General features: G+C 33.2%; 1 protein-coding gene across 1 annotated transcript; it reads left to right on the top strand.

Moving 5' to 3' along the window:
* Positions 1-1,171: 1,171 nt before the first annotated feature.
* LOC138339266 (secreted RxLR effector protein 161-like) lies at positions 1,172-2,101 on the top strand. The gene is made up of 2 exons (XM_069290851.1): positions 1,172-1,267; positions 1,676-2,101. The coding sequence occupies exons 1-2, from the start codon at positions 1,172-1,174 to the stop codon at positions 2,099-2,101; spliced, it is 522 nt and encodes a 173-aa protein (XP_069146952.1).
* Positions 2,102-23,098: the final 20,997 nt, after the last annotated feature.

Below are 23,098 nucleotides of genomic sequence, written 5' to 3'. Positions count from 1 at the left end.
AGAACTGATGAAGTGGTGAATATTATGGTAGATATACAAAGGATGGACAAGCACAAGGTCCGTTTGCGAAGTTTCTTTAACAAAATGGGATTGTTTCCTAATATACTATGTCTGGTTCTCCGGATCAGAATAGTGTAGCAGAAAGAAGAAACCAAACATTATTGGACATAGTGCGTAGTATGTTAAGTAGCTCTAAAGTACCTAAGTCCTTGTGGATTGAATCCCTTAAGACAGTAGGGTATATATTAAATCGAGTTCCAACCAAGGATGTTCCAAAGACTTCTTTTGAGTTATTTAGAGGTTGGGAACCTAGTTTGACACATATACGTGTATGGGGATGCCCGTCTAAACATAGAATTTACAACCCAGAAGAAAAGAAACTGGATCCTAGGACCATTAGTGGATATTTCATTGGATATGCCGAAGGATCTAAAGGATACAGATTCTACTGTTTATCTAACAGTACTAGGATTGTGGAATCAAGAAATGCAAAAATTCTTGAAAATAGCTTAATTAGTAGGAGTGATAAATTTCAAAATACAATTTCTATAAGAGATCAACCTTCCACTTCAAGTCAAAAATTGATTGTTGTACATAATAACCCTCAACTTCAATAGGGTGTTGAGCAACCAATCAATGAGATTCCACAAGCTACTGAAAACATGCATATAAATAAAGTTGTTCAAGTAATTCTTGAAATTATTAACAACCATTTGAAAAACATAATCTACAGGAAAATGTTGGTGCAACATTGAGAAGATCTACTAGAGAAAGAAAATCAGCAATTCCTAGTGACTTTGTTGTATATTTTCAAGAATCTGACATTGGAGTTAAAAATGATCCCGAGTCTTTTTCACGAGCCATGAATTCTAAAGAGTCTGAATTGTGGTACAATGCCATGAAAAAAGAGATGAATTCTATGAAAACTAACAAGGTCTAGGATTTTGTCGATTTGCCTAGTGGTGTTAAAACCATTGGATGTAAATGGATTTTCTAGACTAAAAAGGACTCATCAGGCTACATAGAAAAATATAAAGCAAGACTCATTTCTAAAGGATTCGCTCAAAAGAAAGGAATTGATTACACAGAGACATTTTCTCCAATGTCTAAAAAGGATTCCTTGCGCATAATATTGGCATTAGTAGCACACTTTGACTTAGAATCGTAACAGATGGATGTGAAAACCACATTTCTCAATGGTGATCTAGAGGAAGAGGTTTATATGAAACAACCTGAAGGATTATCCTCTAGTTATGGTGAGCAATTGGTATGCAAGTTAAAGAAATACATATATTGACTAAGACAAGCTTCGTGTCGATGGTCTTTAAAATTTCATAATGTTATCTCTTCATTCGACTTTGTTGAAAATATTCTGGATCAATGTATATACCATAAGATCAGTGGGAGTAAAATATGTTTCTTACTTCTATATGTGGATGATATCTTACTTGCATCCAATGATAAGGGAATGATACATGAGGTGAAACAATTTCTCTCTAAAAGTTTTTATTTGAAAGACACAGGTGATGTATCTTATGTTATTGGTAGACATTAAGGTACTTTAGGTTTATATCAAGAATCCTATATCAGTAAAATTTTAGAGAGGTTCCGAATGAAATATTGTTCACCAAGTGTAGATCCTATCATAATGAGTGACAAGTTCAACTTGAATCAGTACTCGAAGAACGATCTTGAGAGGGAACAAATGAAGGACATTCCTTGCGCTTCTGCTGTCGGAAGCTTGATGTATGCTCAGGTTCGTACAAGACCTGACATATCATTTGTTGTTGGAATGTTAGGAAGATATCAGAGTAATCCAGGTCTTGACCACTGGAGAAATGCAAAGAAAGACTTAAGATATCTTCAAGTAACAAAAGACTACATGCTTATGTACAAACGATCAGATTACTTGGAAGTCATTGGCTGCTCTGATTCAGACTTTGCTAGCTGTGTTGATTCACGGAAATCAACTTTAGAATACATATTTATGTTAGTCGGTGGAGCTATATCTTGGAGAAGTGCCAAACAGACTCTAGTTACTAATTTCACTATGGAGGCTGAATTGTTTTCTTGTTTCAAGGCTACCTCACATGGTGTATGATTAAAGAGTTTTATTTATGGACTTATAATTGTCGACTTTATATCTAAGCCATTTAGGTTATATTGTGACAATTCAGCTACTGTTATTATGGCTAAGAATAATATTAGTGGTAGTCAAAGCAAGCATATCGACGTCAAATATCTAGCCATAAAAGAACATGTTAAAGTGTGACAACCCCCTCAGGATCCATATATTCAGGTATTGTCTCTGCCATGGGCGGCCATTCTCTCTTTTAATCCCCTCTTATTGGCATGCAGCCTCAAGGGAGAATCGAACCCGTGACCTATGGCTCCTTTACATCCTGTGACAACCCCCTCGGGATCCACATATTCAGGTGTTGTCTCTGCCATGGGCGGCCATTTGCTCTTTTAATCCCCTCTTATTGGCATGCAGCCTCAAGGGAGAATCGAACCCGTGACCTATGGCTCCTTTACATCCCTCCCAAGGGGATCACCTTTCACCAATTAAGCAATAAGAGGGGATTAAAAGAGCGAATGGCCGCCCATGGCAGAGACAATACCTGAATATGTGGATCCCGAGGGGGTTGTCACAAAAAAAGGCACCTTTTTTGTGACAACCCCCTCGGGATTAACATATTCAGGTATTGTCTCTGCCATGGGCGGCCATTCGCTCTTTTAATCCCTCTTATTGGCATGCAGCCTCAAGGGAGAATCGAACCCGTGACCTATGGCTCCTTTACATCCCTCCCAAGGGGTTCGCCTTTCACCAATTAAGCTGCAAGAGCGAATGGCCGCCCATGGCAGAGACAATACCTGAATATGTGAATCCCGAGGGGGTTGTCACATAAAGACAAGAAAGTGGTCATTGAACATGTTAGTACTGATGTAATGTTAGCTGATCCTTTAATTAAAGGCATGCTATCACAAAAATTTAAGGATCATGTAGTCACAATGGGTCTTAGTTCCACTATGTAAAATTTCATTTTAAGAATGAATGTTTACGAAATTCTATTTTATACGATATATCTCGTTAACTGTGTGCACATACAGTTTTACTTTCAGAAATGTCACTAAAGTATGGACCTTGAATAAATATTTAGTTTATTCATTTAATTATATGGGTTAGAGTTCAGAGATATAGTGCATTGTGATACATGGAAGATGCTACTCACTGCAAGAGAAACTATCGCCATGATTCGTGTATTATATATCATTAATGGGATTAGAGTATACGGACCAAGTGGGAGAATGTTAGCCTTTTTGTTAATGCTGATATGGTTCGTATTAGATGGGTCCATTATCCCATTTCATGGAGCCATTATTTCACTAATAGAAAGGTAGTTAACTACCCATTATTCCACTAATGGAATACTGGTCAATTACCCATTATCCCACTAATGGGATAATGGTTAAGTACCCATTATCCCACTACATGAATCCACTATCCTACTTAGTGGTTGGTAACTTCCCATGACCGCTTAACCGTTCCTGATGGATGCACGGTTATAAATATGTCATTTGGTTCAAAGGTCCCTATGCACATTACTTTTTAAAACTCCATACCATCTAAGAGTGAGGTTTTGAGTGCATAGAAGATCCTTGAAGAAAAGAAGAATTGTAGACTCCAACTATATCGCTAACAATGGCTAGAGGTATGTTGATCACTGTATATTTCCGTTGCGTCATTGCTCTGTAATGTCCAACGGACGGATCTCAACAGATTCGTCCGGGTTAGGTCTCTAATTTGATTTATTATGCAATTTTTTAATTTTAATAATGAAATATATGATTATTTTTGTGTGTGCACTATTGTAAAAAATATGTGATTGAAATTTTGTGCGAAGCATGAAATACTGTTGATGATTTTAAATTCTTTGGAACTACACTAATATTCACCATTTGCTTTAATTTGTTTCTTGTAAATATTGCATTGATGAAATGGATAATCCTCATTGTAGTTGATATCTTAATATTTGTTGGTATACTGGTTTAACTATATTGATGATATTTTATAATTTTCTGTTTGATGTTGGATTCCTTTAATTGCTGAATGGGTACTTATTCAATTTTGCTCTCTGATTGAGTTGGTTGTTTTCTTGTCAATTTACTCATTCGTCTAATTACGGTAAGTATATTGAATTGATTTTATAAAGAAGTACGAATATTTCTCTTGGCTTGATGACTGATTGTGTTACTTTATTTTAGCGGTATGATTTATCAATTTAGGGCCGTTATTGGTGACAATATTGATTAATAATTGATTTTTCAGAGACGGAAATTTGTCTGATTAATTAATTAGTGTCAATATTGATTTCATATCTTATTTGAAAGGTTGAATATTTTCTTTACTTGTTTATATTATGTAAAAATAAAATAAAATTAAAAAAGACTGATTTTAGCTCCCTTGTGATTAAAGAAAATAATAATATTATATTGATTCCTAAAATAAGTTTTTTCCTTTAATTTGGCACCTCTCATCTAGTATAAAAGAAAGGATTTCATATTCAATTAAAAAATCTTTAGAACTCACTTAGAGTTCAAGGCTTTACACACTTTAATAATAGTATTAAAATACTCTCTTCTCTAAAAAAGAACTAGAATTTTGGCTAAACTTTGGATAATTCTTTGTGATATTGATTGTTGTGTTGCTGTTTCAGTGAATATATTTTTAAAACACTCCATCGCTGATAAACTTTACACATCATTGGTTAGCTATACTTCATTAGTTTAAATTTTATCTTGAATCTGTTATTTTGAATATTGTGTATGAATAAATAAAAGGGAAGCATCCGGGTTAGTTTCTCTTCACCTCTCTCCTGTATGTGATGATGTATTTTGTGTTGTTTGTTTAATTAATTGTGGTTCACATGCATGTGAATAACATTTTACTAAGCATATTGCTTTTATATGTATCTGGTTGTATTGTTCTTCTATCTTAGCAGGATCTTGATCTAAAGATTCAAGATTAGGAAGAGTCGTTAAGGGAGTGAAATACTAGACGAGCTTAATTTACTTGATTTATGTTTTGTATATAATTGTTATATTGTAATAATTTGTAAAGACTCATGACTCTAATTTTATATATATGAAATATATTTGGGAGATCGCCAACAGGAGAAAGATTTCTGTGTTATTTGTTTATTTAGTTTAAGATAACTTATTTGTGTTAGAAAGCATGCCTATAGAATTGTGATTTATTTGATAGTCCGTATTTTATAAACTAATGTTAAATCTAACTAAAATAAAAATAAAGTTATCATTCCTTGACCACTTGTTTAATCTTGTCTAGTTAATGTTTAAAACTAAATGTTATTTAAATGCTAATTAATTGTCATTTTGCACGTCACCTTTTGTTGGTAGCACTAATGCATAAAACCATTATCATATCATTAATTAGTTTTAAATGTTATTTCTACGAATCTAGAAATCATGCCTATAAGGTTAATGTAAATTTGGTAGAAATTATGTCTATAATTTTGTTGATATTGATGTCATAAGGAATAGTTTCTTTATATGTTATTTGAGGTTTAGAAAATCATGCCAATAGGTGCTACACAATATATATTTGAACTTTTCGACAACCTAGATATCATGCTCATAAGATTTAATTAATAAAATTGTTATTAACTAATCAGTAAATAAGCTTTAACACATTTAAAAAATGAGATAAGTCTGCAAATATTTCTATCACTACTAACAATTTCTGCGACTTAATTACTTTCTGCCCCTCTAATATAAATAAATAAATTTTCCAGCATTATAAATATTTAATTGTCTAAGACTAAATTTGTCATTCACTAATCTGCTTGATGAAATAATTTCCTACATGTAATCACTTCTCCAATAAAAGAACTAACTATTGCTTTCAACATGTTTAAAATTTAATCTACCCCGGTTTAAATATTTCGGCCTTAGTTTTCGACCGTTTGTGCTAATAATAAAATAAAATATGCCAGTGTTTTTACATATTTCTGCCCATATATTTCTAGCTAATTCAAATTTGTCTAATAATTTAATAAAATTTGCCTTGGAATAATTTATTGTCCTTTAAATTAAATAATTTTACTGATATATTATCCGTTTTGTATGCTCACACGTTTGCATGCGACCTTTCACTTTACTTGTGTTTGCTAGCATGATTAATTAAACTTAGAGGCGAACATGAGAATTTTGTGCTAAGTGTTGTCCAATTTGTTTTGCTTGGTGTCTAGGTGGGCTATTTAGAAGTATATATTTTATTTTAGTCTAAAACCACTCTAATAATCGTCTAATGCCTCTTGGACATTAAGCGGGTATGCTAGTCACCTTGTAGGGCAAAATGCATGTGGTGGTGGGGTAGGGATAGTTGGATCGTACATAGATAATGACATCGACTCAGGCTTAAAACAACAAACCTTATTTTTGTCTGTCCCTACATGGAAGCCTATCGGAAGAACAAAAAGAAAGTCGAGTGTTAATCCGTAAAGTCTCTCAGAGTCTCCCTTTTCTTTTGTCCCTTTACTTGTTTATAATTATATTTGTTTGAGGTAGCTTAGTAAATAAATTAAAATTATATTCGATATTTAATTGTTCAAATTCTTTCTTCTCCCTTATCTTCTATAATTTGTTTAATGTTCAATAATGTTATTACCTAGTCTCGCCTGTTTAAATAATTAATTCTGAATAATAATGTGATCTTTATTGTCTAATATTATGTTATCGCCTAGTTTGACATGTTAATTACCTAACTAAATAATAAATAAAGTGATTGTATCTACTATTTGTACCTCCACATAAATTGCATGAGATACACTTGGGATCCACATTTGTGGACAGAGGGATGCCTAACACCTTTCCCTCGAGGTATTTTGAACCCTTACCCTGATCTCTGGTTCGTTGACCTTAGTTAGATTTAGCTAGATTATATAGGTGCCCTAACGCGCTTTAATTCGTTAGATGACGACTCTTCAATCAATCCAAAATTCCAACAGAGTTGTTAGGTCAAAACCCGTTTTAAGAAAAACGAGGCACGAAAGAATGATGACTTTGCTGGGGATGTTAAGTTCTTATCATTACGTGTTTCATGCTTATGTGGATTTACTGTATTAAGTCACTCCATTGTTTGTTTGGGTTTTACCATGCTATGTTGTTATTTTTTTTCCTTGTTAACTTGATTTCCTTGTATATTGTCTATTTTTATATTCCACCCGTTTCCCTCTTCCTTGTTTGTGTATTTTCATATTTCGTCTTTTACCTTTTTCTTTATTTGAAGTATTTCCATGTCTAAACCATATTCCATTTCCTTATTTGGTTAATTTATTTATGTGTTTGCATGCTTACCTATGTATTTATTTACTGTATTTCTTAAAACTATCTATGTGTTCCTGTTTCCATCTAAATGCAAAATGTTTATTGCTTTGATAAACTGACATTCCGCTCATACTTATCCCAATTTGGACCTTATTCTATTTTTTTGTTCTCGTGATGGTGTGTGACTATGCACATCTCACAAGTAATTCAATTCTTTTCAAACACCTTATATTAGAGGGATTTTTGAGGCATGACGGAACATATAATTTTATTACCGAGAAATCACGAGCCTTCTCGCAGAAATCTCTTTCAAGTCTGTGTCAAACCAACTCTTATAAGTCCTAGTTAGGTCATACATGCTGCATAAACCTTAGGTGATTTTGCCCTTGGTGTCAATTCACACAATTAATAGCCACCATATCCTTTAAAGGGATCCAACACCCTTTGGACAAATTGCATAATGATGTGTCAATGTGATCATGGTAATTAGATAAAGTCAAAGTATGCCAAAATGAATTTTAAAATTTTACTCTAATTTAATTCCAAATTGGCAAAATAGTCTTGAATTAGTCATTGTACATCACTTGTATGTCGTCTTAGGTCTACCTCTGTCTCAATGAGGCTCCTTGAATTTTGGGCGTTTATCTTACAACAATGTGTTTGCCATACCAACTTATGCAATGTTCTAATTTTGACTTTCTTTTACTTTTATTTTTATTCTAACTTTCCCCTATGGTTGATCTGTAGATCATGATTTACCACAAATGATAAAGGGCAGTCTTCCTTCTATCCCAAGAGAGAATTGCAAAGGAAAGAAGAAAGTGACTAATGATAAGATTTTGGGCAGAACAATCGAAAAGAAGTATCTTTCGAACAAGTCGACCCCAAGTTTAGAACAAAAAATAAAGGATTTGGAAGAAGTGATACTTGGTATGCGCAGTTGGGCCAAACTATTACTCTTTGACAATCCCACTTTGAAAACAGACATGGATAAGAAGCTTGTCACAAGTCAAGTCACTCTTCAAAATAATTCTCCATCAACTCACCCTACCTTTTCTCCTCAAATTAAACCAAGTTCTATTCAACTGCTTTCGAAGAAAACTCACATTCCAAATTACCGATGTCCTCAATATCATGCTTATGCTTCCAAAACTCCATATCTCAGTCTGCGCTTGTAGAATACCATCATATAACCCTCAATATCAGACGCCTCTACACCAATTTCGTTGGCATTTCACACCTCTCATACTATCTCAAATTCCTACATATCAAATACTTCTATCCCAAAAGCATTATCTACCATATCAACAACCTGACTATCATGTCCATAATGTCAAAACCCTCACTGAACCTCATATTTGCAAGAACCTATTCAATATTGAGAAGAAATCTATCAAAATTTATGCTTGCTTAGCTGAACCCTTTGACCAACTCTATAAAGGCTTTAAAATGGCTGGTCGTGTGACACTTATCCCTACAAAGAATCCAGAAACTCAATCCAAGGGGTATTACCTAAATAAAGTTTGTGACTATCATTCAGAGATGAAGGGACGTACTACTAAAACATGTCGTGCTCTAGGAGGCAAAATTCATAAACTGATTGAAGCTAAACTTATACATTAGACATACCTTATGTAGAAGGAGTCCTAATAGTGAATGTGTCGAAGTTTACTTGAACAAATTTCCAAATAAGGCTTGTGTGATTAAAGTTCAAGTTTTTCTACATCAGACAAGGAAAGTACTATGTTAGCATATAAGCAACAAAGTTGGTCAAAATCTATCATTGAATTGTTTCTTAAGAAGGTTCTTTTAATATCTTGCTATGTTCTTTGTAATTTGGAACTACGACTAACCTAATCCCCTTTTAAGAGGGGATACGTTGGAGCTCCTATGGGGTTCGATCTTATCATAATGAAAATTTCATTTTCTCTCTTTGTCTATGTAATTTGGGTAGAAGTTTTGAGAGGATCTCAATAATTCCATTGTAACACTCTGAAAAATTTGAGCTTAGACTCGAACATTCTTCATAGTTCGTGAGATTTTACCAACGAATTAAAAAAATTCTTAAGTATTAAGGTCAGTTCACTAGATTTAGCATCTTGAGTTCCAAAAAGAATTAAATTGGAAATAGCAAAATCTGATTTTTCGCAAGTTAAGCTAAGTATGAGTTTTGGGTCAATTTCAAACAATCATAAATCCTATCAAAGAATGACATAGGTGTGCTACAACATACCATAGGAAAGATCTTTGAATTATCTTTCCAATTCCGCCAAGTTTTCTAAATTTCGAGTTTGGATGAGTGAGATATGACCTTTTGAAGTGAGGTTATCCAGTTAAAGAAAGTTAGTCAAAAATAGTAAGGGGTATTTTGGTACTTTCCTTATCCAATTAGATTTAATTTGTTTTTAGTAATATTTTTGGGGTATAATCCTTTTTAGGTTGAGTTTTATAATCCTAATAAACACCTAGGATTTTAGTTGAGAGTTCAAGAATAGAAAAGAGGAAAAAAGAGAAAAGGATGAAGGTGTTCGTCATGTTCATGAGTTTAGTTGTGGATTTTTGCCATGTGTTTAATCCCTAAGAGGTATGTAAGCTTCCATAGTGTTGGATTAGTTAACCCACACTCCAATCCTGTTATTTTTAGCGAAATTTCATTCTTAAAGTTTAAGGATTTAAGTTCTTAATAGGTGTTATTAAGGTTCATTCTAAATCTTGTTGTATTGGGTTTTTATTGAATTCTTGATATAAAATTGATTAATTGGAGTGTTTTTTTAAGTAGATTATAGTGTAATTATGTTAAGTAACCAAATCCAAATGATTGTGGAAGAAACTATTCGATTTTAGGCAAGTTAGGGTGAGAAAACGAGCAAGGATGTTTGGCATATTTTCTGGGTCGAGGCCTTGTGTGACGCACCTAAAAGATCTCCACAAACCCTTCTCTACACTTCAGGGGTTGGCTCACCACGCCACCCATAGCCCCAGGGTCGTCTGCCCCATCTAGTTTTTCCGGTTGCTACATTTGAGCTCATTCAAAGTGTATCTTCACTCCTTTTAATTCTAAACACTTGGAGATTATTTATAACATGAATGATAAACCTTGAAACAATAATTCAAATTTAAGATAAAGTTAAGATTAAGTTTTGAGAGTTCTTCCGAATCTTTTGAGAGAGTCCCTTCGAGTCCTTTTGAGGAGTCTTCTACAACTTCTACTAACTTGTTTCAAGACTCAAGTAAGTGAGCATGAGAGTGAGGAGAATGTATTCATGATTCTACAATATCATCTAGATCCTTTATATAATGAACCATAACTCTTGAATTCATAGTTCATATTTAAGAGAGAGTTAAGAGTAGAGTTCAAGAAAGCCTTTAAGTTCAATTGTCAATTTTTTTAAATTCATCATTGATTTGAACTAAGTTTTGAGGAAGTAAGTAAGAGAATGAGAATATTTATATACACAAGTTCCATCTAGTTACTTAGACCTTTGAGTCGAGTTGTTCATGCCCATAACTTTCAGACGAACTCCATAAATTGAGTATCATTGAAAGGAGTAGTATCTCCAAATTCCAAGTCTTGAGTATTGAGTTCATTATTCCTTTTATGATTATATTCCTAATCATGGGAATATTACATGTTACCCTTTAAGTCCTTGAGTTAAGTAGTTCATGTCCATACTTCCATATGAACCCTCTGAGTCGAGCTTGAGTCATTGAGTTAAGTAGTTTATTGTCATAATTCTGCATGAACCCTCTGAGTCAAGCATTATTGAGTTGAGTAGTATCATTGACTCCTTGAGATCTGGATTTCTTGAGTTAAAGTATTGAGTGCTATGCATGGTTATTCAAAACCTTGAATTGAGTCGTTCATGTTCATAATTCGACATGAACCCTATTTTAAGAAGTATTTTTACAAATTGTTTTAAACTTGTTTTAAAGACTTAAGCACTGAGTTCAGAAAGAGTAAAATATAGGTTCCATTCTTAAAATAAGTATACGGGGACTAAGTATTCGCTAAGAGTTTATAAATGTTTTTACATTTAATTTAAAGAGGAAACTAAGATTTCCAAAAGAGTTTTGAGTAAGAAAGGGAACATTGATTCCAAGAGAGCTTTTTAAAGAAAAGTGTCAAGCAATTGTCTCAACCCAAAGTAGGAAGTTGTTCTAAAGACACGTGAGCTAAAGTATATTTGGAAAGTAGTATTGGGCACCGATGTGGGGATGAGAATTCATATTAAATCAAGTCCCATGTAAAGTATGTAGCCATCATAGGTATTAACGGGTCATACCTTTTAGATGATCACGTAAGTTAAGCTAGTAGATCTACTAAGTTGAGGAGTTCTATGCGACGGCAAAGTATAGGACAATTTTGGCAGCTTGGGTGAGACGTTGTATAACTATTTACGCTCATAGTTGTGGTTTCCGGTTAGAGAATCTCCTAGAGAAACTATATAATTTTTTTATATAAGTAAAATTAAGTTTGTTATTGCATTTTCTTTAACGAACTAAATTGTTTTTACTATTTTATAAAGATTTTTATCTATAACGTGTGTATTATTGCTTTATATTGAGTTGAGTATCTATAGTTGATCATATCTTTGAGTTCACTATTTAATCTTTGAGGTGAGTATCTTTTTATTGATTATGTTGAATTTAGTAAGTTGAGTAATTGAGAATTCTTGAGTTTCAAGTTTGAGAAGAGGTAAGTATATTTCCATTTTTTCTAATCAAGTATCAAGCTTATGCTTTAGAATTTCCTTTTCATGCTAGTACATTCTATGTACTGAGCCATTTCGCTTGTATCTTCTTATAATGCAGACACACGTATTCAGGATCTTCAAGAGAAGCTTTGTTGATACATCCGAGAAGATTCCATTTACTTTTCAATTTAGTCAGGATGTCATGGGTATTTTCATGACATCCATCTTTCTCAGTTAAAGGTTTCATAGATAGTCAGCTTTTGTATCATTCATTTATTTTATTAAATGTTTTAAATACTAAATTTACCTATTTATGGTGAGTTGAATATATTAATTTGATTATTCAGAGTTTTCTTTTGAGTTTAATGTTTGTACTTTCATGAGTTTTATTCAGATTTTAAGATTTTGCATACTTAAGTTGGTCTTCCGCTTGTAGTCAACCGGGATGACGGTTCGCTTAGTGACCAACAATAGTTTTTGAATGTCAGCCACGTCCAAGGTGTAGACTAGGATCGTGACATCCATAAAAAGGACATTTCTTGAAAAATGATGAAAAACTGGGGTAGAATTGTTAGAGGATCTCAAAAATTTCATTAAAAGTATTTCTTCTCTCAAATCGGTAACTGGGGCAGAATTTTTGAGACCGAAGATTGTTTTCCACACAAATTAGGATTGTAGCAGAATCTTTTAGAGGATATCAAAAATTCACAACAATCAAGCTACAATCCCCTCAAAATTTTCTACAACACTTTGAAGGATATCCTAGTAGACGTAAAAGGAGCATATTATGCCAAATCAGGGATACAAATCAACCTCCCCCCTTTAACTATTTTTTCTTTGAATGCAAAAAATATAGGTACATATTCCAGAAGCATCTTCAATATCGCTTAAGGATTAGTGTACCACTATATTAATCCCAAAAAATTGGTAATCACTGGCACCCTACCCCTTCCAATCATACGGAGGGATTAAGCTACTCTATATCATACCGGAAAAATCTCCATTCAACGATAAATCTTACTATAGGACGGGCGAACAAGCTAAAATACTATGAACTCAAAATTCACCAAAAAATGGCACTTGACCCTTCTAACAAAACGAAGGTCCAAGATACTTTTTATGCCCTTAATTGACTATTAGGCATGCTCTCAAAGGTTGTATGTGCCTGAGGGTTGCATTATTTTGGGCACTTTGCCCGATATTGCATTGTGACCGAGAATCGCATTATGCTCAAGATCGCATTGTGCTCAAAGATTGCATGTGTCCAAAGATTGCATGTGCTCAAGGGTTGCATTGTTGCATTTGTACTCGATATTGCATTTTTCTTTAGAATTGTATTATGTCCATAATTCAATGTGCCCAAGAATTGCATAGTTCTTGAGATAGCATGTGCCGAAAGATTGCATTGTGCCTGAGAATTGTATAAGCCAGTGGATAGCATGTGCCTAAGATTGCATTGTACTTGAATTACATGTGCCCGAGATTGCATTGTGCCTGAGGTTGCATTGTGTCTGAAGATTGTATGTGCCACAATCGCATGTGCCAGAAATCGCATTGTGCTCGAATTGCATGTGCTTGAAGATTGCATTGTGCCCGAGAATTACATTAATGCATATGCCGGAGAATTGCATATGTCTGAACAAATTCAAATCAAGTCACAAGTATCAACAGATGCCCGAATTACGGATAAACTTTCTTTGCTCATTATTTAAATTCCTGAGGCGTTGTGGTCTAAAAACATCATCTTTCATGGCCTGCGAACATCATGTCATGGATTAAGGACTTAATTCCAGTTTATCATGATCCGAAGGTATCATAGTCTAAGGGCATCATTTTTCATGACCCGAGAAATTAATTTTGCCATCATGTCCTTAGACATCATAGACTAAGACATTATTTTCATAGTCTTAAGGCAAAATTCATGGTCGATATGGTAAATTGTATCATGTTTACATTTATCGTTTATTTGATATATCTTCTCTAATCATTTTACTTAGTCATATTACAATTTACAGATGTGCATATTATAGACAAGATCACTCACCCTTTGAGAAACCATTTTAAGGCATACATGGCTATCGTAAAAAAGGTTCCTACTCACATTACCCTTGGCGACCCAAGCTACCATTAAGACTGATTTGTAGATGTTACTATTGGAATAAACTCACTACTGTAAGATACTATATTTTGGTCAGGTTCTTCGGCCTTACAATACCATATTTAGGCTCGTCCTCCTTATAATATAGGACACCAAGTTTTTCTGCCTTACAATAATGAAACTCAAGCTCGTCTGCCTTATAATAAGACATTTAGGATCGTCCGCCTTATAATTAGACATCTAAGCTCGTTCGCCTTGCAAAACGACATTTAGGCTCGTTCGCATTACAAAATGACATTTAGGCTTGTCTGCCTTACAATAGGACGCTTAGTCATTTTTGAATTCGTAGGCATGATCGATCACTCTCTCGACTTTAATTATCTTGTTTATCACAATAAAGACTCTCTCGAACATTCGCTACTCGTATTTCCTGCTTAAGTTAGAAATCACTCTATGATGCTCTTCTCGCTGCTCTAATCTTATCCATTAAAGCTGATATCGTGCCCTTTCAAATATTTTATCGCTTTTTCAATTTTTAGGAGATCATCTGTTCCTAAATCTAAAACTACACATGATTTGATTCTCGTATAACCAGAGATATGTAGGCAAGTTATTACCAATGTCTCGTACGTACCCCTCTCCAACTTTATATTGTTTCAATTGATGCCAGTGATATCTCTATTCGGTCGGACAAAATCGGCTACTAAGTCAACATTGGTTGCCCGAAAATTCATTCTTTATAGCCAAGAAATCAAGGGGCAGCTGTTGACACCCAATTTTGACCAACCTTCAAGCCATTTGGAATGCTACTCGATTAAGTACGTATTTTAAAATATATTTCAAGTTTAGAATATTAATCAATTTCGTCTAAAATTTTTGTACATTTCAGTATGCATGATTTATAAAACTGTCATAAATACTTTCAAAATATTTTTAAAATTATTAGTAAAACACGAAATAATTATTTTATTCAAATGTTTAAAATTTAAGTGATTTTAATTATATAAAAATTATAATATTTGCAGTATTTTAATTGGATTGCATTTTTTTAAGCATCCTCCAATTCGTTCAAATGTTAGCCTGTTATTTCAAATCCTTTCAATTCTAACCACCTCAATTCCAATTTCTATTTTAATTATAGCCACCTTTCATTTCAATTCTAGGCAATTTTTATGTTAGTATTGGCCATTTCAATTCAACTCTCAAGACCCATCCATTTAAATATCGTCCATCCATCCTTAAATTAAATCCTAGATCAAATCCTAATCCTTCATCTCTTATTAAATTAATGGACCAGATCGAACCTACTCCCTCCTCTCTCTTTCATCGTTTCCCGGCGAAGCGAATTGCCGCCATCAAGAGGCATCATCGTCTCTTCTCTCTCTTTCCTCACCTCTTCTCCTTCCCTTGTACCCCTCTTTTCCTGGAGAGACCAACCAAGAGGAAGCGAGCCCCATCTAGTAGCAGCGGCGAAGCAACGAACACCAGCTGCAACCAGCAACTAGGCGATCCAGCTTCGTCTAGAGCTCCGTTCAGCAGCTCCACGCAGCAGCTTTGCCGAAACATTCTCCTCTCCACGAAGACGACAACAACAACACCAACCAGCAGCTCCGATGATGACCACAAACATGAATCCTTCACAACTCAAGGCAGCAAGATCCGGAAAAATATTCAATGTTTTAGTCGTTTGAAGACGGATTTCAACAGATCCGTCAAGGTTAGTTCTCTAATTCGATTTATTATGAAACTTCTTAGTTTTTATTATGAAATATATGATTATTTTTGTGTGTGCATTTAACATCTGGTAAATTTAAATTGCTAGGAAAAAGCTCAGAATTTGAAATATTTAGTTTTGGAAAGAATCAAAATCAGGAAACTTTCTTAAGTTAGGAAAAAGTAAGTTTTTGGTCAACTTCAAACGGCCATAACTCCTAACTCAGAATGAGATAGGTGTAGTTCCAGATATGGTTGGAAGGTCGTAAGAACATCTTTCCAAGGCCGTCAAATTTTTGAAATTTTGAGTTCGGATGAGTGAGTTGGAAGTTGGGCTGTTGGATTAAAAAAATGTCCAATTCGTAAATTAAAAGGGTAATTTGGTATTTTTCTTATACAATTAATTAAATTCATTTTTTGATAATATTGTTAAGGTTCTAAACTGAACTTGGTCAGTTTTACTCTTTTGAAGAAAGGTTAGAGTTTTGGAGAAAGAACGCAAGAGAAGAAGAGAGGAAAGGTTAGATAACATTGGGTTCGTTCACCCATGTGCCAGGTATGTTTGATTCAGCGTGATTTCATCCTAAAAATATTGGATTTTTGAATGTTCTTAAATGTTGACCTTGAGTTGCTTTCGTTCTTGAACATGAGTTGAGATTAAAGAGTTCTTTAATGATATAGGTGTTGTTCTTAAATTCATTGGGTTAGATCCTTGTGTACATGGTGTTGGTACATCAATCGAAAGTGAATTTGAGAAAAAAAATTGAATTAAACAAGTTAAGGTCAGAAAACGAGAGGAAAAATTCGACAGATTTTTGCCTAAGGAACACATTGGCGTGATGCGCCCTCATAGCACCAAGAGGACAGGGGAAGCGCGCCAGCAGTGCGCCAGAATAGTGCCTCAATCAAGTGAGGCTGGCACGACGCGCCCCAGACCCGCTCAAAACGTCATTTTTTCACTCAGTTTTCCTTCTTCCGTCCGTTTAATCCTTTCTAAAGTGTTTTAACACTTCCTATTGATTCCAACTACTCTAAATGACTTTTAAACATATAGAAATCATCTAGAAACATGAATTACAACCTTGAATTCATAACTTCAAATTCAAGGAAAATCTAGAGAAAAGTCTAGAAAGTTCACTGTCCTTTCAAGAAGTCTTTTACAAATACTTTTAACTTTATTTTACGACTTAAGGATAAAGTTGAGCAAAGAGAAAAGATAATTATAAGAAGTTTCGTAAGTCTTTAACAAACGTTTTAACTTCGTTTTTAAGGCTCAAGTTTTAAGTTAAGCTAAAAATGAAGAGTTGAGTTCATTTCTGAAAAGTTATAAGGGAAGTGTTCCCTAAGAGCTTATAAATGTTTTCACATTTCAAACAAAAAAGAAAACTAAGAGTTCCAAAATAGTTTTGAGCAAGAAAAGGGAACATTGATTCCAAGAGATCTTTTTTTAAAGCCAAGTGTTGAGCAACTATCTCAACCCAAAGAAAAAAGCTATTTTAAAAACACATGAGTTTAGCATATTTTGGGAGTAGTATTGAGCATCGATATATGGAAGCGAGTTCATAGTACTCAATTCTCCATAAACCATGTAGCCATCATGGGTATTAATAGGTCATACTTTTTCGATGATCACATAACTTAAGCTAGTGGATCCACTAAGTTAAGTTAGCTTTCTATACTGATGGAATGGTACAGGTCGGTCTCTGGCAGCGCAAGGTAAAGTGGTGTATCATCACTATAGCTCTTAAGTTATGATTGTATGTTTTAGAAACTCCTACAACAATATTTGCATGGTTCCTCAAGAGGTTCTGCTTAGCATGAAATGGGGGTATGAGACTTCATTTATCCATTGCACAAGTAGACTTTGAGAGGAAACATGATATGTATTTAATATGATTATAAATTGACATAAGGCTATTTTGTATTTTTACATACATGTCAAATTTATTTTGTATCTTTGCATACACACAGAGTTTACAACATGTTTTCAAACAACTTTTATTGAATATGCACTTGCTTTAAATTATTTAATATTGAAATAAGTTTAGTTAAGTATTCATGAGTTGAGAGTAGTCAAGGTAGGTTTTTATTTTAGAATCTCCTTCAAACCTATGTTGTTGTACTACTTCAACTCGCATACTCGTACATTCAATGTACTGATATCAGTTGGCCTACATCGTATTATGTTGCAGATGCAGATAACTAGGATTGACATTCCAGTGCACCGTTTGATCCAATGATCAATTCACGGTCAGTTGGTGAGTCTCCTTGCTTTTCGGAGGACTCATTTTCATTGCTTTCTAGTTTAGTTCATTAAGATGTTGTGGGTTCTGTCCCAACATCTATCTCAGTTATTAGAGGCTTCATAGATAGTAACACAAATGTTAGTTCTTTCGTCATAATTTTTTTATTTATCTCCACTTTGGCTAAGGTAAATGTTTATTTAAAACATTTTGATTTCAGTTCCAGATAGTTGAGTTAGTTAGCATCTTAATCTTTGTGTTAATGTTTCAAGTATTCTGATGAGTAAGTAAGCCAGACCAAGGATTCGATTGGGGCCAGCAATGGTCTCCGAGTTACGCCCATATCCGAGGTGTAGGCTCGGGGCTTGAAAGTGCACTATTGTAAAAAATATGTGATGAAATTTTGTGTGAAGCATGAAATACTATTGATGATTCTAAATTTTTGGAACTGCGCTAATATTAACATTGGCTTTAGCTTGTTTCTTTTAAATTTTGCACTGATGGAATGGATAATCCTCACTATAATTGATATCTTAATATTTGCCGATATATTGATTTAATTGTATTAATGATATTGTCTAATTTTTTATTTGTTGATGGATTCCTCTGATTGTTGAATTGAGTACTTGTTTATTCCATTTTGCTATAAGTTTAAGTTGGTTGTTTTCTTGTCAATTTGTTCATTCGCCTAATTACGGTAAGTATATAGAATTGATTTTGTAGAGAAGTAAGAATATTGCTCTTGGTTGATTGTGTAACTTTATTTTAGCGGTATGCTTTATCAATTTAGGGTTGTTGTTGTTTACAATATTGATTAATAATTGATTTTGCGAAGGCGGAAATTTGTCTAATTAATTGATTAGTGTCAATAATGATTTCATACCTTATATATTTGTAAGAATAAATAAAATTAAAAAAAATTGATTTTTGTTGCCTTGTGATTGAGGAAAATAGTATTATATTGATCCCTAAAATATGTCCTTCCTTTTATTTGACACTAATATATAAGAAAGGGCTTCCTATTCACTCAAAAAAAACTTTTAGAATTCCGTCAGACTTCAAGGCTTACACACTTTAACAATACTAAAAATTACTCTCTTTTCTTTTAGAAAAAAAAAAGAACAAGAATTTTGGCAAATCATTCTTTGTGTATTGATTGTTGTATTGTTATTTTGGTGAATATCTCTTTAAAACACTCCATTGCTGATAAAATTTCTACATAATCGGTTAGTTATACTTCATTAGTTTAAATTTTACCTTGCATCTGTTATTTTGAATTTGTGTAGGAATAAATAAAAGGGAACCGTCCGGGATAGTTTCTGTTCAACTCTCTCTTGTATGTGATCATGTATTTTGTGTGGTTTGTTTAATTGATTGTGGATCAACATGTATGTGAATAATATTTTATTATGCAAATTTGCTTTTATATGTATCTGGTTGTATTGTTCTTCTATTTTAGCATCATCTTGATCTAAAGATTCAAGATTAAAAAGAGTCGTACGGAGAGTGAAACGCTAGACGAGCCGGATTTACTTGATTTATGTTTTGTATATAATTGTTATTTTGTGATAATTTGTATAAACTATTAACTCTAACTCTATATATACTAAAATATATTTGGTAGAAATCATGTCTATAATTTAGTTGATATTAATGTCATACGGATTAATTTCATTTTATATGTTATTTGGGGTAAAAAAATCATGTATATAGGTGCTACACAATATTTGGGCTTTTCAACAACCTAGACATGATGCTCATAGGATTTAATCACTAAAAAACCTCTAGCATGTTTAAAAAATGAGATAAGTCTGCAAATATTTCTGGCACTACCAACGACTTCTGCGATTTAATTACTTTCTGTCCCTCTAATAATAAATAAATTAATTAATTTTCCATCATGATAATTTTTAACTCTCTAAAATTAAATGTGCTCTTCACTAATCTGCATGATGAAATAATTTTATGCATGTACTCACTTTTCCTGCAAAAAAAAAAAAACTAACTATCGCTTTCAGCATGTTGAAAAATTAATTTGCCCCAGTTTAAATATTCATGCCTTAGTTCTCAACCATTTGTGCTAACATTAAATAAAATCTTCCAGTGCTTTTACATGTTTCTGCCCATATATTTCTAGCTAATTCGAATCTGCCTAATAGTTCAATAAAATTTGCCTTGGAATAATTTGTTGTCCTTTAAATTAAATAATTTAATTGTTATTAATTTGTATGCTCACATGTTTGCATGAGACCTTTCACTTTACTTGTGTTTTGCTAGCATGATTAATAATACTTAGAGGCTAACATGAGACTTTATGTATTAAATGTTGTTCAATGTGTTTTGTATGGTGTCTAGGTGGGACTATTTAGAAGCATATATTTTATTTTAGTCTAAAACCATCCTAACGGTCGCCTAATGCCTTTTGGACATTAAGTAGGACGAAATGTATGTGGTTGTGTAGTTGGGCCTTACGGAGATGATGACATCGACTCAGGATTAAAAAGACAAATCTTGATTTTGTCTGTCCCTACACGAAAGTCTATCTAAGAATAAAAACAAAATCGCGTGTTGATCCGTAAAGTCTCTCAGTGTCTCCCTTTCATTTTGTCTCTTTACTTGTTTATAGTTATATATGTTTGGGTGGATTAGTAAATAAATGAAAATTGTCTTTTATATTTAATTGTGCAATTTCTGTCTTCTCGCTTATCTTGTATAATTTGTTTAGTGTTCATTTATGTTATAACCTAGTCTCACATGTTTAAATAATTAATTCTAAATAATAATGTGATCTTTATTAGTAATATTATGTTATCACCTATTTCGCAATGTTAATTACCTAAGATACTTGTAACTCCACATAAATTGCATGAGATACGACCGGGACCCACATTTTTGAACCTCGAGGGATGTCTAACACCTTTCCCTCAAGGTAATTTGAACCCTTACCCTGATCTCTAGTTCGTTGACCTTAGTTAGATTTAGCTAGGTTAGATAGGTTCGCTAACACGCTTAATTCGTTAGGTGGCGACTCTTCAATCAATCCAAAATCTCAAAAGAGTAGTTAGGTCAAAATCCATTTTGAGAAAAATGGGGCACGACAGTCATATGTTTTTTGGATGTATTGATTTATTGATCTCAATTAAACGCATTTTCTACTTTCTTTATGAATGGTTATTAACTCAACATGATTTAAAGAAATGACAATCATTGTTTGTTTGTCAATTGCCATGAAATAGATGTACCAACACATGTAAATAAATAACATGTCTGCGAATGAACTTTATGGGGATCAGAAAAATATCATGTATATGCATAACCAATCAATTTCGACTTGAATTCATTTGAATAAAACAATCATGTATCAATAGCCCCTCGGAGATATCTAAATATATGTTTAATTCCATTTTAGTGTCTTCGTGTTGGAGAAGAACTGAACCTTGCTAAAAAACTTATCGAGAAAACTATATCTGGTTTAGAATTATTATCAAGATATATTAATGCACCAATTGCACTAATATATGGTATTTCAGCACCAACAAGTTCTCCTTCATTTTCATGAAGTTGAAATGGATCTTAATTATCTATGTAAAATCTCTTTAATATATTTTCACTATATGTTGATAGATGAACAAATAAATGTTCAATTTGTAGCCCAAGACAAAATTTTATCTTTAAGTGGTGTTTCATTTGAAATTCATTTTCAGACATTTTAGTGTCTTTGAAAGCTCCTCAGAAGTCCCAATGATATTCAAATCATCAACATATACAACATTTATGACAAATTCAAATTCTGACATTATCATGAAGACAGAAGGACAAATTGGATCATTTTTAAATCCTCCTTTTAGCAAATATTGGCTAGGGCAATTATACAACATTCGTCCTGACTATTTCAATTCGTAAAAAATTTCTAAAGCTTTATTGATCATATTTCTCAAAAATCTTTGTATGTTTTAGGCACTTTGAATCCTTCAGGAATTTTTATAAATATGTCATTCTCAAATGATCCATATAAATAGATAGTGACCACATCCATTAGGTGCATTTCAAGATTTTTATGAACTGCCAAGTTCATTAAATACTTGAAGGTAATTACATCAACTACAGTAGAAATGTTTATACATAGTTAATATCGGGCCTTTGCAAAAATCCTTGATCCACAAGTTATGCTTTATATCTTACGACATCACTATTTTCGCACAAAAACCTATTTGCATTCACTAGCTTGACAGCTTCAAGTGTTTGAATTATTTATCCAAAAATATCACGTGTTTCAAGTGAATTCAAGTCTTCTTGAATGGTGTCCTTCCATTTTAGCCATTCATTTCTCTGTCTACATTTATTTATAGGTTTTGGTTCATGATCCTCATCTTATTGCATAATTTTTTAGACAACATTATAAGCAAAAATGTTATCAACCACAACATCATTTCACTTCCACCTTTTTGCTGTCGTGACATAACTTATTGAGATATCTTTATTTTCATTATTTTCATATATCTCAACATTTTCTGTTGTTTCATCATTTGTTAGGTCTTGAGGCTCTCCTTCAGCACTCACATTCATATTATAATCATTTTCTCCTTTTTCCTTTTCAAGAATTTTTATCCTTAGAATCAAATGGTCTACCACATTTAAGATGTGGTCTAGACTCGTTTGTATGAGCAGTTTATTCTATCAGAACATCAACTAGAACTAGAGCATTTGCAGTGGAATATGAGATTTAGTAACCCTTGGAATATTAGTAAATGCATCTGGCAATTGATTTGTAATATTTTTCAAATAAATCATCTTATGAACCTCTTGTTCACATTGATTTTCTTGAGGATTTAAATGAGATAGTGTTATTGCATTTCATTTTATCTCTTTTTTCAATTGCTTATGTTTTCCCCTAATGTTTGCTATTCAGATTCATCAAAATGACAATCATAAAATATTGTTGTAAATAAATCTCCAGTCATAGGTATCTAATATTTTATAATAGAATGACATTCATACCA

The sequence above is a fragment of the Solanum lycopersicum genome, chromosome 11 (assembly GCF_036512215.1).
Source record: "Solanum lycopersicum chromosome 11, SLM_r2.1".
Classification (NCBI taxonomy): domain Eukaryota; kingdom Viridiplantae; phylum Streptophyta; class Magnoliopsida; order Solanales; family Solanaceae; genus Solanum; species Solanum lycopersicum.
This window is presented reverse-complemented; position numbering and strand designations above follow the sequence as displayed.